At 38.3% G+C, this 16,574-nt stretch overlaps 1 protein-coding gene across 1 annotated transcript in view; it reads right to left on the reverse strand.

The window, feature by feature from the left end:
- Window positions 1-351: 351 nt before the first annotated feature.
- LOC139734231 (chloride channel protein 2-like) overlaps window positions 352-16,574 on the reverse strand; it is a 33,247-nt gene continuing 17,024 nt past the window's right edge. Inside the window, exons 8-20 of the mRNA XM_071645031.1 lie at window positions 16,346-16,550; window positions 14,127-14,211; window positions 13,000-13,101; window positions 11,712-11,796; window positions 10,932-11,075; window positions 8,978-9,158; window positions 8,283-8,380; window positions 7,401-7,516; window positions 6,489-6,622; window positions 5,307-5,488; window positions 4,324-4,375; window positions 3,300-3,328; window positions 352-537 (exon numbers count right to left, since the gene is read on the reverse strand). Coding sequence (XP_071501132.1) covers window positions 352-537; window positions 3,300-3,328; window positions 4,324-4,375; window positions 5,307-5,488; window positions 6,489-6,622; window positions 7,401-7,516; window positions 8,283-8,380; window positions 8,978-9,158; window positions 10,932-11,075; window positions 11,712-11,796; window positions 13,000-13,101; window positions 14,127-14,211; window positions 16,346-16,550 — 1,599 coding nt within the window. The remainder of the gene's footprint in view (window positions 538-3,299; window positions 3,329-4,323; window positions 4,376-5,306; window positions 5,489-6,488; window positions 6,623-7,400; window positions 7,517-8,282; window positions 8,381-8,977; window positions 9,159-10,931; window positions 11,076-11,711; window positions 11,797-12,999; window positions 13,102-14,126; window positions 14,212-16,345; window positions 16,551-16,574) is intronic.

The following is a 16,574-nucleotide window of genomic DNA, read 5'->3' on the forward strand; positions in this document are numbered from 1 at the left end:
TTTATAATCATTTTCTTCTTCTTTTTATTTCATGCGGGGATGAGATGAATAGTAAGGATGAGCAGCTGGAAAACTTTCTGCACTTCTGCTTTTTTTCGTTTACTTCTTTGGTTGCTGTTTTTCTTTCAATCATTTTTCTTTTTCACGCGGGCATGAGATGAATAGTAACGGTGAGCAGCTGGAAAACTATCTGTATTCCTGGTTTTATTTTGATTAATCCTTTTGTTGCCTTTCATTCAATCATTTTTCTTTTTCACGCGGGCATGAGATGAATAGTAACGGTGAGCAGCTGGAAAACTATCTGTATTCCTGGTTTTATTTTGATTAATCCTTTTGTTGCCTTTCATTCACTCATTTTTCTTTCTTCATGCACGGATGAGATGAATAGTTAGGTGAGCAGTGAGAGGGGGAAAAAAATGATACTTGTGAATTCTGAGGGTCGAAACTCACCGACTTGAGCTGCTTGCCAAAGAATGAGGCACGCTTAAAGTCTAGGGTCGTCGTGGGGGAGTTATTGGACGGCCCGCTAAAGTTATCCTACGAGGGAAAGAGAGATGGACAGGCACAAGATCCCGCACGATGGCGAGGGGAGTGAAACGTCGTGCGAAGGGAGGAGAACCGATGTGCGGCGAGAAGGCGTGTCCGCCTTCTTTCATCTGTCGGCTCAAGAGTGCTGGTGATACATGCTACGTATGCAAGCAAGATGCACTGGGCTAACTAAACCACCAAACAGCATGCCAACATACACTAGACTACTTGTATATACCCAACTAATACTAACCAAACACTGAGACAATTTTCACAAGCAGCAAACGTCAGCGTTAGCATCGATATCACTACGAATCTAGTGCCAAACTGTACGCATATTTAGATCACAGACAGAATGGATATCTATTAAAACATGTACCATGTACACTGCACTACTTGCAACAAAGAATATTTCACTATCTTTATGAGCGGCTTGCTACAATGAATTACTTTTTAATGTAACTCTGACAAAGTGTACCATTACCAATAACTCTCAGTTTGTGCTCACAGCACATCCTCATAGCACTTTCAATAGCTCACTCCCTCAAGTACTGCAGAGAAGAATTTGATGATTAAAACTAGTGTACCTAATATGGTGGTAATGCTGTAAGGATGAATAAAGGGAAAGCTATCACTAGCAAATTTAAAAAAAAAGCATTGAATGAACTGGAACAAATGAACAAAAATAAACAAAACAAAAAAAAATAAGAATGAATGATTTTTGACAACTACGGTCTACAAACACTTCAAACACAAACCCAGAGATTGTGATGCAACCTAATTTTTACCTCTCTCCTTTTTTTGTATGCATAAATTGTCATTCATCCTAAGAGTCAACATTAGCATGTTTTTGATATATCCTATGAGGCAGTCTACCTTGATAAGTTTCAGAACAGTTATACTTGTTCTCTAGGTGCAAAGTAGCTCAACAGAAGAGAATATATGTAACTGCAGTAACAGACTACTAGTCATACGAATAACTCCACCCATGCCATCTGTTTCCTAAACCCTCCCTCCACAACCCCCCCCCCAAAAAAAAAAAAAAAACAAGGGGGGGGGGATTTAACATTATCAAGTGGGGGAGGAGGAACAGAGGAAGGAACTATTGGTAAAATTATTTCTCTGAAAGTACCAAGTGCTGTGGTAGTACACACGGCATACACTCCAGATTATTAAAGAAAATCTTGTGCTGTTCAAACTCTTCCCACTGGTGCACAAGGAAGGGCACTCACCACACACTGCACAGCAAGTTACGGGTGCTTGTGTGTCTTAGGGGGTATCCAGAACTGCAACATTCTCAACTGGTGTGAACGCAGTTTTTACCTTTTTCGAACTTGTGGAAAGTGTGCGCAAAAATCTCTGCGAAAGGACACCAATGTCAATTCCTATCATTCAGTCAAAGAATTGAAGTTCAGGCAGGAGGTTGTTAAACCCTACCATACAGGCATTCGTGAGCAAAATGTTTTCTTTAATACTTCTCAGAAAAATCGTTAACAGTAGAATAGAAACAGGGGAGGAAAACGAATATCACCAAGAAAATGTCTTTAGCAGTTATACGCTTGACCGATTCCATCATTCAATCTTTAACATCAAGATCAAAGTGGAAAAATATGTTTTTGATATGAGTTCTTCTGGGTCATTTGTGAAGATTATGAATGCAAAACAGGTTAAGTGCCATCTTAAAACATTTTTAAGTCCACCATCAGATAGAGTTACACTGGTAATTATCACCTTTCCAGTGATACCTCACTTGTTACATAGCAAGGAATATTTTTGAAGTTATGATTTAAAATATCACATATTTTTTCATTATTTTTTTCTCTTTTTAGCAACTTTTATCACAAATATCTCAAATTAACAGGAATGGAGTTAACTCTTTTTGCGACCAAACTCTTCATATTTTGCCAGGCAACTAACAAAGAGTCAAATGCATATAAGCCAGCAACTGCAGGACCAGCCAGTATTTGGTCCCCTTCAAAGGACAAGGCAATGGCAAAACAGTACCATGTCGAGGGAACTACTGCTGCTGCCAGTGGACTTGAACCAGAGACCTCAAGCTAAAGAGTCTATGGTCTCATCCACTCAGAACTAACCCTTCCTTATTCTTTCTGAGTTAAAGGAAACATACTTGTTCCATTATCAGTAAAAATTGAAATTGATCACTCATACCAGAGGGACCCAAAGCAAACTTTTATTGGACCACACTTTGAGAGAAAAAAAAAAAAATATATATATATATATCCAACAGGATAATAGAAGCCAACATCTGCATTTCACATACTGAGTCTTTTAAAAACAGTTATAAAACATCTTCCTTGCTCACTCACAATATATCAAATATATTCATCTCTAATCTCTATTAAATATATTCAGCTCTGATTTGGTGTGCAACATTATTTTGTATTTAGTGATACAAATTAAGATACAACTTTTTTTCCCAATATCTTAAAAATAAAGAAAACTAACTTATTTACCCTACATCAAGAATATACAATAAAATCTGATTCTTGTTCATATACCCTCACTGGAATCAGAAATCAAATATATGCCTGCAACATATTCAAGTCAAAAAGAAGAATCGCTACTCCTCTACTGTATATGATATCACATTGCATTAGTTCAACAGGTTTTGTTAGACTGTGACCCTGCTGAATACCATTAACTGTATTCGTCTGCTTCACAAGTACTGTAGCATGTGCTCCAGTGAAAATTGTATAACAGTGACTTTCAGATATATTCAAACAGGACAAAGAAATTCTCGGGACACTCACCTCGAATCCCTTGGACACGTCTGGTTTGTCTGCAAGGGAGATATTAAACAAAGCAAACTTAACAGGCGCATTTGATCTCTGATCTTAAACTGAATTCAAACCATTATCTAACTAACTACAAAAGCACTCTAAAAGCGCAGACCTTCTAAAAGCGCAGACCTCCGCAAAGCATGAAGCTTATTTCCACCACTACACTGATCTTGTTCTTCCATAGAGATATCATACGTACACACAACACCAGTGCTAAAAGTCGCCAGATTTCCAAATATAGAAGCCTTTGTTACGTCATAAGCCTTCAGCTGCACGGCACGCCTCACCCTAGCAGAAACTAGAGCACGCACTTTAGTGCGGGCAGGCAAACCTCGAATACTCACAGCCTGAACTCCCAAGTTCATTGACCCCGACCTGCCAAAACATCAAAAATCCTTCATGAATTCCCCAAAAATTCTCGGATCATTACCAAAAGTTAATTGTTTGTTACTTGTGTCATTCTCAACCTTTCCTGCAAGTTTCATCCCAATCCGTTAACTACTTTTTGAGTTATTTTGCACACGGACAAACTAACTAACGAACGAACGAACGAACACACAAACCAACGGTAACAAAAACATAACCTCCTCCCTTGGCGGAGGTAACAAGAATAACACTTCTACTATACACTCCAGGTTGCAATATGTAGAGTTTGCTATACTGTCAAAGTGGAAATTCTCGCACATATCACGCCACATAAAACTGGTGCAAAAATAAAAGTGGGCGACTGTTAGCTTGCTATATTGAATCTCATATCATATCTTTGATAACACGGACTTTTACAACATGTAAACATTCCTGTTTATACAAGTTTTCCAGTTACTGTCTTGTTAACTGCAATCAATGTAAGATTTACTGTAATTGTATTTAAAGGGTTACATACGGAACAGATCCTTAGTAAAGTTAAACCCACAGACTTCAGTTTCTCAAAGAGACATTTCATATGACACAACTGCCAGTAATAACTGACAATAATCCTCAGCACAATACTCACCTTCGTTTACTGGGGAGAGACTAATGCTGACTGCTCTTTCATTAGAAGAAGGCTACCAACAACAAAGATGAAGTCATAGAAAAAAGATTTGAATGGATAATCAACATAAGCCTGGACTCATATTTGATAATGCATGGTGGTCTTCACAGATTTAAGGGGGGAAAAATAATAATAATGTGTTATACTTGAAAAAAAAACACCATATCATGTCTTGTTTTTTTTTTTCTTTTACTATGCAATTTAGAGTTGCATTTTCAGACACACAGAAAGTGAGAAAAATAATAATAATGGGTTATACTTGAAAACAAAAATCATGTCTTGTGGTGTTTTCTTTTTTTTTTATGCAATTCAAAGTTGTATTTTCAGACACAAAGAAAGTGACAAACATTTGAAGTGAGGTACATTATGCCATGATTGAGCCTTAACCATATCTCACCTTAACCATACTGTAGTCCATGTTGAAATGAATGCACATAGGCACTTACAAATTGTTCATTACAAAAAAGCAGAGTTCAATAGACTGAGTTTTGTTTGTTTGTTTTTTCTTTTTCTTTTTTTCTAGAGATAGAAAAGACCCACTCTGTGAGTAGCAGCATTTCACACTTAAACAGAATCTGTGATTCTTGGTGTACTGGCATACACTGAGACTGTCTCAAGTGACTGAGGGGAATTTGGCCGGAGGAAAGCGCTCCAAAACAACAGTCTCCAAACAAATCTACAATTGTGTGTGTGAATAGGAAAATCCCTGACTCAATTCTAACTTCACAAGATTCTGTTATTTTTGGTAACTGGTATTTACATTGATGTATTCAAGTGATGGGGGGAACTTGGGTAGGGAAAAGCCCTGCAACATGACAGAATCCTCACAAATATACAACTACACATGTGAACAGTAAAATCTATGACTTGAATTTGTAATCCCTGGAGGTTTTTTGTTCTTATTGTATCTCACAGGACCAAGATAAAGCCAGCAAATTTCTGACCTTCTTGTGAAATTCCACCACCGCCACGGTCTCTTCTCCAGCCGCCTCGTGGCCGGTGTCCATGCCGTTCTCCCTCCGCCGCCTCTCCGTGGCGACGAGGACGCGTCGCGCCCTGCCAATCTTCTTCTCCAGCATGAAGGAGAGCTCCATGCGCTGAACCGAGCCGAGGAGGATCATGGACTCTGATCGCGGCGGAGAAAATCACACGAGAAAGCAACTTTGGTTTATGAGGGCCAGTCTCCATCCTTCCAACATTTACCCCTCTTGCTTCTTTTTGTGTAATATCTTCGCTGTATATTTTTTGTTTCTAACAATGCCAACAATAAAGATGTGAATTTTCGTAGTAGAAGGGTGACAGTTGAGATGTGAATTTTCTTCAATTTGTCTCCCTCTAACAAATGAAATTTGCAAGATTGCAACTGGTGATCTGTAATTTAATAAAAATGTCAGACAAAAAAAAGGAACCACAGGACTCAAACCTGTCATCTACTGCTTTCCGGGCAGCGACACTACACCACCAGGCTGTCCCTGGTTGCCAGCAGTGACATGATGAACTTGGAACAAATACCCAAGCTCCAAAATTCCGGACATTCCAGATCAGCAGTTGCAATCTCACAAATTTCATTTGTTTGAAGGAGACAAATGGAAGAAAATTCACATCTCACCCTTCACCCCTCTACTTAATATCGTCGGCTGAGAATGAGAAGGGCGTTAAGTTGTCTTGAACACTATGGGTTTAGTGACAACTTAACGCCCTTATCATTCTCAACCAACGATATTGTCTTGCTTTCATTAATCCCAACAATCAGTGGATCTTAAAAGGATCTTGCTCCCAAGGTCTTTACAGTCAAGTCTGCCGTTTCTCCACTGCCTAAAGACCCATTAGCATGGGGATACCATGGAGTGCGAAGGCAGGCCTGACTCGAATATATTTGAGAATTCCCGTAACAAAGTGTGCACAGCTATATCACTGATCTCTATGCATGTACACACAAAGCCAAAGAATCTCAGGTGGAGTTAACAGTTAGAGATGAGCGAACGCTTCGATGCACACATTCGCTGATCTTTGGAGAAAAACTGTATTTTCCATGACACCAGGATTCGATCCCAGGATCTCAAGTTTAAGTCTCAAGAGTCTCATCCACCACATCACAGCAATCCCACTAAAAAAAAAAAGTTTACCAGGTGCATCGACCAAGGGGAAGGACGTCAGGGAGGAGTTGTTGAGGAGATCTTGGAGCTCTTTGTAGGTGGACAGCCAGGAGATGAACTTGAGATTTCGCACCATGATGTCCTCAACGAAGATGTCGTACGTCCTTGATGGCAGAGGGGAAGGGCACAAGATAGAAAGTGGAGACATGCATCAGAGAAAGAATCCCTTAAGAAATTTCTCGCTTTGCAATATTTTGTTGAAAGTATGATTTCTCTTTGTATTTCCTGGTGATGTTGGTTTATTGCTCTGCATATTCACACATTCAGTGCACATCTGATCTACCAGGTATGTATTAACACAAAAGAAAACAAAAGATGTCAGTTTGAGTTTCAGTGGTTGAAATATAAATGTACAAACTCTTTTGAATACCTCTAGATATACGCTGGTACATTGTCACACATTGAGGGCTGTCAGTCAGCAATCTGTAACTTTCACAGATCTCAAACATCAACTGAAACAAAGGTTAGAGGCATACAGGGTGTGTATTACTTTAGCTTAGAGGCAGTTTAACTGCAACACATTAATTATATTTTTAACCTCCTGTAACAAATAAGCTTCATCTTTGCACAAGCCATAACAGATTACTGAATTTTTAGAACAAAACATACATTGTACCAAGCTAAAGGGAAAGTCTGGGGGACAACCATTATTCTTTTGCAGCTAATGGAGGTACAAATTTACAGAAAATTTTAGTGCACTAAAAAAACCAAAAAAAAAAATAGGTATGAGCTAAATTTTTGACTTAAAGGATCAAACAGACAGTGATTTCTTAAGGCATCATTAACATTTTTGCATTGATTTGACTCTGAAACAAGTTCCTATTTGAGTGCAATATTCACTTATGCATTCATTTGTTGGTTTGTTTGCTGATTTTGACTAACTTGGAGCCAGCGTGGCTGATATCAGGAAGGTAGGGGAGCTTCTTGATGCGTATGATGCTGTCATAGATGGACGGCTGGAGGAGCTGAGCTATGGCGTTGGCTATCAGAACAGCAATCTAAAACAGAGACAAAACAAAACAAGATACACAGGACTTACTGTATAATACCAGTAGGTTAAAACTGACCTACAGCTTGTATGAAAGTACATGCACTGTGCCAAATTTGTCAACCTGTTACTTTTTGTCCACACCCTGAGTGAAAAATAGACATATTGTTCATTCTTATAAATAGGAATTTGCATGTTCTGGGAATGGCAGCAAGAATATACAGTCAACCTTGCTTAAGTCGACCTCGCATAAGTCGAATAATCACCTAAGTCGAAGGTCTTTTCAAGTCCCTTTCTCTTTAATCTCTCATAAGTTGAATTTTCTCTAAGTTGAAGCTATTTCTTTGGTCCTAATAGATTCCACTTATGCAAGGTTGACTGTATATAATTATATTTTTGATCATTTCTAAAGCAGCTTGATTTCTACAAATTCATACTGTTTCACTCACATTTGGACTAAAAGCAAACAAGCAAATGTCAGTGTGGGATACAAGATGAATTTTTCGTGTGTATTATTAATTCAGAAGAGATGTGAAAACACCAAACAGAATTTTAAAATGAATAAATAAAATAGATTACAGACAAATACCCACAGAAATGGCTTCAGCCCACCTCAAAGTGGTGTAAATTTTTTATCTCTCTTTCAGGTCAATTGCTTTATCACAGCAAGGTGTTTATCACTTTCAAGGTTTTTCAATAAAGTGGTGGAACTGCACTTCACTATTCTTTCCCTGGACAAACTGGGACAGGACCTGATAATTCTAGAAATATCTCACCATGACGGGAAGGATGTGAGTGATTTGACCAGTCAGCTCAAACACGATGACCGACGTTGAGATGGTGTGAGTTACACTGCCGGACAATGCAGCAGCACCTGAGTAGAAACAAGAAAGAGCAAAATTATGATGCACATGCCCACTTCATACAAATATCACAAGATATTTCACACACTGTAACACATTAAGATGCTGTCATTTAAACATTGTACAGAAGGGTTCTGAGAACAATGTATGTTGATTTAAATACGTAGCAACACAGATGTTGATTCCTCCGGGAGGAATTCAGTACAAGATTTTTCAGGCACAAATCATGTAACAAACATTGCTTTCTTGCACATTTAGAACCACAGTTTAAAAGGAACTCCTCATAATTCACCCAATAAATGTACTCAAAACTGCAACCAGCTGATATGGTTTGTTTTGGTAGTTTTGAATTAACAAATTTTACCTGAAGTATTTATACAGATTAAACACTTCTCATGTTCACAAACAGCAACAAGACAAGAAGAATTTCTTGTTATTCACTAAATAAGCACCATATAAAACTCCCAACTGGTTAGTTTATATTCTGGATTTTCTGGAACCTAATGCAGATTTTTTTTTCCAAGTCAAATACTAAACGTGAGACTTCAAAGTCACAAAAATGAACTACAGCCTGCAGAATTCAGAAACAGGAGATTTTAACCACTCACCAACCACGGCGTAGCCACCAGGGACCACTTTGTTGAGCACATCGCCGTTCGGGATGCCCTCAGGGAACCAGACGGCCATGGCCTCTCCCACCAGTCTGCCAAACGCTGCTCCGATGGTGAAGACTGGGATGAACACTCCACTAGGTACCGGTAGTGTCACGGCAATGGCCGACATCCAGAACTTGTTTAAATGGTCATAAGAAGTTATCATCATTGATAATGCTAAAATCATTGTATATCATTATTGAGTAGTAGCAGATATAGTAGTAGTAGTGGCAGCAGCAACAGTAAAAGTAGGTGTAGTAATAGTATACAAATGATGCACAGGATAGAGTGTGTTAGTGAAGGTGCGGCGCGCTCGAGAGTATTGACAATGGTGCGACATGCACGAGGCGCAGCCGAGTGCATGTTTGCAACCGTTGTCAATACTCGAGAGTGAGCCGCACCTTCACTAACGCCACGAAATAATCCTGTGCATCATTTGTTTTATAAAATGGGTCGAAAACTAACAGCATTATTCACGTACCTTTGTGGGTCAATACCAGTCAGCTACATGTAGCACTCGCTCAAAAGTCAAGATGTCCGAAGATGTTCGTCCCAAACATTTACGCACGTCGCACTCGGAAATCCCGCACATAAGTACTGTACGTACGTATAAGAGTATACGTACGCCACGTACTGTTATGCACAAGAAAGGCCGCCGGCTGTTGTGGCAGCCCGCGGCCCGAACTAGAAGTTGTTTACAGGATTGACAGCGCGTATAGTAGCGCGTGACGCACTTGTAACAACTGATTGAGTGCGCACTGCTAGTGTAAACATTGTGACGTACGTCAGGCCAGGGAGGTGGAAGAGAGACTCTTCTTAGTGCATACCTGAAGAAAATAATGCACGCACACGTGACTGATTTCAACGCTTCCTATTGGCTACATTCTTGAACCCATTTTATAATACATCATAATCATTATTGAAGCTACAGCGTAAAATGAGAAGAAAAAACACACAAAAACACTGAATTAGAGAAACTATTAATTTCAGTACAATCTCATTTTGGCTACCCTACAGGCATTGAATGGTATAAATGCATCACTGACAGGATAGTCTTAAACCACTCCTTTCAGCAAAGTTTAGAATATGAATTGGCATTGTAGATGACAGCAACAATACAGGATTCAACAAGGCTCATGTCATATTAGCATCTATAACTTAAAAAAAAAAACATATAAATATAAACCTGTATCATGACTAATATTCAAGACAATGCATTGCGTTTTATATAATCAGCTGTAGTCTTGATGCTCTAAACAAATCTATTGCCAACACAATATCCATTTCTTTTGCATCCATACAAAAATGGAAAAATTAATCTTCCACAGTAACTGTCAAAAGATGTTGACAGTATCTTTTCTGCATGTATCACTGTGCTGGAAGTACAATTGTACCAGATACCATAAAAGTGGAATTGTTTGTTTTTTTATGTAATATTACTTCATGTCTTTGATCTCGAGGTAGGTATTCAAGGGATACTGTACTGTTACATTTATTTTCATTTTTTTTTTTACACACTCACTAGTCCCGTACCATGAGTGCATTTGCTGTCATAATATGGACCAGCTTCCTTTTATCACAGTATGCGCTGCCTAAGCCCTAAACTGCCCAGGGCCCTGTTTTATGAAGAGTTAAAATTGATTATATAGTTGATTTCAGCTGTAAGTCTACGGCAGCCTGTGTAGTAAACAAATTTAAAAATCGATTTTATCTTTTGATAAAACGGGGCCCTGGTAGCAGTGAGCTGTTTTAAGTGCTAGCTACAACTTGTCCTGACCGTCCGCAAAATTACACTGTACCATTACAGAAATTTCATTTTACAGGCCAACTGCGAAAATTTCATGAGCAAAAATTTCTGCTTTTACAGTACTCTCTGAATACATGACTGAGCAGCAAGGCACACACTCACCTCCATGATGATGAAGACGACCAGGGTCACAAACACATTGGGTCTATGCCAAGGCTTGTAGATGTTTTCCTCCTCGATATCCTCGGGGTCATTTCCCAAGGTGGTGTTGCTGAAGAGCTCGTTGATTTGCTGTTTTTGAGTCAGCTGAGCAGAACAAAGAGATTCTTTTATCGAACATATGTAATGACTGACAAGGCATGTACAATTGATGCACACGCCTAAAGTACATCACATGATACATTGCATATGTTCAACACACATCTGAATGACAAAACCTCGTGGCATAGTGGACAAGACTCCCGACTCCCGACTCCCGATCGGAGGACCCAAGTTCAATTCCCGCCCAGTGCTTACTTCCTTGGATGAGATGTATTTATCCACCATGTCCCTCTCAGCCCAGATGTATAAATGGGTACCTGGCAACTCTAGGATAATACAATTACAAGGCTTACAATTCAACAACTTTTATAGTGATCAACAAACAACATTCAGTCACACCACGTATCAGGCATGCCCTTCAATCTTCGAGTGATAAGAAATACATTAGGTGGTGTACTCTTGGTGTTCTTGGGAAATAAGATGAAACATGGGGAATAACTTCATCAATTGCTGCTGATAACTAGCAGTTGTTTAAACTCTTGATGTGACCTTGACTTAGTTCACTTAGCTCTTGCCAGACAATGTTCAATATGTACTATGACAGTCACAAAACGGAGGGATTACCTTTCATATCTAGCTATGCATGGCAAATTAGATGATTGGGGCAATTCCTAAACTTACCTCCCCAGCCATAAACTGTCCAAGACCCAGCGGAAAGGTGATAGATGAAATGATAAATGCCACAATGGTGGGATAGATCAGCCGGCTGAAAGATAGAAAAGTAATTGTAGAAACATTAATTCCACACATTTATTCAACTTAATACACAGATATTAACCTCTTGCCAGTGTGACACTATAAATAGCCCCGAGAGTTTGTGCATGAGACATCAGCTTCCAAGAAACAAATGGGTTATAAGTAGAATTTTATTGCAGTATGACTTCTCCAAAATCAGAGAAAAAGTCAAGCAACATCTTCAAAGATTCTTGGAAGGATATAACCTTCCATAATATAAATTCAAACAAAATATCTGAAAAGCTGCAATACTTCTTACTTTATCACTGTGGTTCTCAATTACAAATTTAACCAACAGTTACTCATAGAATTGTAGGACACACCCAGATTTGCAAATCTCATGCTTGTTTTATACGGGGAATACACAAAAGTTTGAATGCAAAAACAGATAAATGCAACTTTCAAAGTTTCATTATCATTAAAGTCATCATCAAATAGAAAAAAAAAACGAATGATTTTTTAATGACTCTGCACTTATGTCATAACAAGAATTCTTATCTACATGGGACGTTTTAGTGGCGCAATAAAAATGCATATTCTCATGCACTCGCTTTTAACTGTGCAACATGGGAGCATATTGAATGAAACCGTCCAAACGCATAGGCCAATGTATCATTGTTAGTGGTCGTGCAATAATAAACATATATTTTGTCTCATCTCTTGCACGAGTGTTTGCTGAGTGTGCAAACTCTTGTAACAATTCACAAGCATGCATACATCTTGCTACATACACAGGTGCAAGTTGCTCCTTTTTCAGTGCAGAGCCGACTTCAAAGTCTGGTAGAAGTACAGTACATTTCTACAGTTTATGCCTTTCTCTATAAAAGATTTTAGATAATAATTGCATTGGATGACTTCTAATAATTCATGGAAAATTGGGGAATATTGCACTCATCTTTGAGGTGTGCAATATTCCCTGGTACCCAATTCATAGCCATCCAATATAATGTAAATAGCTTTAAAGATCTTATCAAATTTATCATGTGTCTTCATCGTTTTCTTTGTTTCTCAGCAGATTTAATGAAATATCTCAAATTGATGCAAATGGATATATTTGTTTTTGCATTTAAACTCTTCATATACAGTGTGCTACATAATGGGATTTAGTCTTCCCAAGGAAATACCTCGCCAGTAGGAAGCGTGTCTAGTCACATTCTCAGAGCAGGATACTTACTTCTTTTGAAGGAAACCACTGACGGTCTTTTGGCCTCTGAAGAAGTCCACGATTTTCCTGTGAAGGTAAACGAACAGGGCGCCTCCGAAGCCACAAACCACGCTGAAAAGAGACACAACAAGATGATCAAAGGCAAACATGACAAGAATAGATAATGGATATCCATGCATACACTGCTTCGCTTCTGCTTCTGGATGTTATGCCTCTGTATACGCCATGTATTTTGCAAGATTTTTATTTTCGCAAATTTTGCAAGTCTGATGCCATTCACGAATTTAGCAATGTGCAAAAATATTCACTCTAATCCCAAAATGAATGTAACAAGCACTCATACATTTCTCCGTTCATTACTATACTCCAATAGTTAATATTGCGAATTTATCCCCTTGTGAAATTGTTGGGAAGTACCAATTCGCAAAAAAAAAAAGAAAAAAAGTATATATGTGATCCGCCAAAAGGATCCTAAAGTCGCTGACGGGCGAGCCAATCATGGCCCAGAAAAATTCCATTTTCACGCCTTTCCTTTTATCATTTAGCTTCGAAATTTCAGCAGATGATAGAAGATACATTAGACTATAAAATTATGTTAAAAACAGAAATCCAAACGTTTTGACAGATTTTGGTGATCTGACTTTAAACTCGATTTTCTCGGCTCACCCGTCAGCGACTTTAGGATCCTTTTGTTGTAGCGGGTCACATATAATATACATATCAATATGCAGTATGATAGTATCACAAAATGTATGAAACACACACACAAACACACAATCTAAATACATATTGGACAGGAACAGAAATGATCATATCAAAATGTGATGCTAGACTGTGTACAAGACAATAACAATCACATTTTGCTACAGCCATAATTGTGCCAGAGTGTCTACTTGTACATGTACAGCTGATCTACGTGGTTGCATTTTATGTGTGTGCATGTGTGTATGAGCACTTTGTATGCACAATCTGTGGTTATGAACACATCTTGGTGTCTGTAGTGAGTGTGTGGTTTACACGTGTGTTAGTGCTTGTGTAGGGACTGTAAATATACAGTGTGTGTAAGCATGTGGGTAATTACATGAAAACGAGTTTGTGTTTGTGTTAGTGTTATTATTCAGTACACCAGGGCTTACCCGATAAATGCGAATGCCACTAACTCTTGGACATCAAAGGGAAAGTCCAGTCTGAAATTTGTCTTGAATAATGCAGTAATAGTCTCTGTGTAGAGGAAAGAAAACAAGGAATTCAGTGCACTATTAAAGACAATAAGACTTTTATAAAAAATCTAGACCAATTATGTTCATTTCTGTACATTAAGGATGTGACTATCATGCCATATTATCAAGGAATATAAAGACAATCAATATCATTTTTGCAGTATGTGAGTATGATACGTAGCCCTGCATCACAAAACCATGAAAAAGTTGCCAGACATGGATTTTTATTTAAGGGTAGATTCTGAAAGAAAAGACTCTAAACTTTAAAATGGCATACAATTCAATACAAATGGACTTTCCAAACCCATCTAAACAATGGAAAGAAAGTACACACTCTGGAAAAGTGTGTACCATATGTCCCCCAAAAAAATTACAATGGGACCCTCCGCAATGATAACTTTAAAAATAGTGCATCAATCCAAATACAATTTCAGGGTACAAAACTATAACTCATTGCCCACATCTTACAGAAAACCTCATTCGCTTTGCTTCAGTGGTTAAAGAGAAATAAGGAATTTTGTAGAGCATGTCAGGAATCTCTTCCCTCCAAGTTCTGTCTATTGTGTTCACACACAAGAGCATCCAAGTGCTAAACTTGAAAGAATCAGACTCATGACATGCTTTACAACAATCCACATTTCTCTGTGACTGCTTAACCAAATTGAATGGGGTTTTCTGCAAAATAGAGCTAAGATGTTGCATTTTAAGACCCTGAAGTAGCATTTAGACAATTTAATCATATTGGGTGTTATCAATGCGAAAATCTGATTGTATTTTTTTTTTAACATACTGTACTGAGAAAAGAGACTTTGAAGTTTAGGGTCTAGTCAAGTGTGTAATTTCACCCAGCTGTGCTCTCTGCAATGAATGGAACAAAGAGCAGGATATAAAGCTCCATGGCAACCACTATGAAGGGACTGTTAACCTAAACTGAAAGTTTGCACATCATTAAGTGAATTCTATTCATAACCGATACTAACTTCCAATGCAATAGCATCATCCTTTCAAAAGTTCTTAAGAGTTGAAAGTGAAAAGTACTTGAAGGTTTCTAGAGCTCAGAATTCGTAAATCTGGGATGGTCTACATTAGCTCAAAACAAAGTATTCAAGCAAAACTGCAAAAACAAGACAATTTCCCATTCGGTTTATGATCCTAGGCTTTAGAAATATATGAAAGAGAACTACTCTTTCAGGAAATATAAAAACCTAAAATTGATTTGGTTTTCCTTCTTCATGTGTTTTGATTCCTCATGGAAAATCAAGTTGCACAAGTTTTTGCTGGTTATGTGATGTACGGTCACATATTAACTCATTATGTGCCAACTAATACAGTCAAAGAAGAAGTCAGTTGAGAAGCACTGTGACATGAGAGGTAAATATTATCCCTTTTCATTTATAGTAATTTCCAACCATAGAGATATTTTACACTTAATCACATGTAGGTCCATTTCTGTTAATATGGGAGGCACTATCTTCATGATTTATTTGTTTTGCAAATATTGGTACAGCAGTAGATTTGAAGAAAAAAACAATTCTCCAACATAAAAGCACTGTCAAATATATCACGTACGCAACTAATGGTCCTTTAAAAGAGGCTTCCGAATGATTTTCAGACTTAAGCATTTGAACATCTATAAATTGTTTATACTGTGTACAGACTTTCACAATCTATAGTAACTATGATGAGGAATAAGAATGTTTTCATAATTCATTAAAAAAAATTACATGAAAGAGAATGATGACAAAGCAGCTTTAAATAAGAATACATGATTGGATACACAAGGAAGCAGAACAAAGGAGGAAAGCATTCATAAATTCTACACCTACCCTTGTATGCAAAGTTGTTTAGCAAGTGGTATGGTAACGGAATTACATTGCTCCTCTACTGGAATACGTGAGCCTCCCATGTCATCATTGCTCAGTGTAATTTGTTTTGGGTTTTTCAGAGTATTGGTTTACCTGTTCACGGACCACAATAAATTCCACAAATCTAAATATGTACATGTACATTGCACTATCGATCTGTGTGCAGCATGATGTGATCTTATGAAAATCATCTAGAATTCCCCTGTATAAAATATTGCCACAAGCTCTAGACATAACAGGTAGGAAATCTAAAGAGAGAGAGCTCCCAACCTTCATCTTTGTTCCAAACTGCCAGCAGCCTGAAGACAAACGCGCCGCACACGGCACCGAAGAAACCGCGCCAGTAGTTGCGGACGGCAAAGTAGACCGAGGTTACCTCGATGCTGAAGAGCACGCCGCCGATGGGCGCAGCAAAGTTGCAGGACACACCCACAGCACAGGCAGCGGCGAGCATCTCGCAATTTCTAGATTCGTTCTGTGTGAAGATGGGTGTTGAAAG

The sequence above is a fragment of the Diadema antillarum genome, unplaced genomic scaffold (assembly GCF_040938485.1).
Source record: "Diadema antillarum isolate AM-2024a unplaced genomic scaffold, OU_Dant_1.0 seq00000514_RagTag, whole genome shotgun sequence".
Classification (NCBI taxonomy): domain Eukaryota; kingdom Metazoa; phylum Echinodermata; class Echinoidea; order Diadematoida; family Diadematidae; genus Diadema; species Diadema antillarum.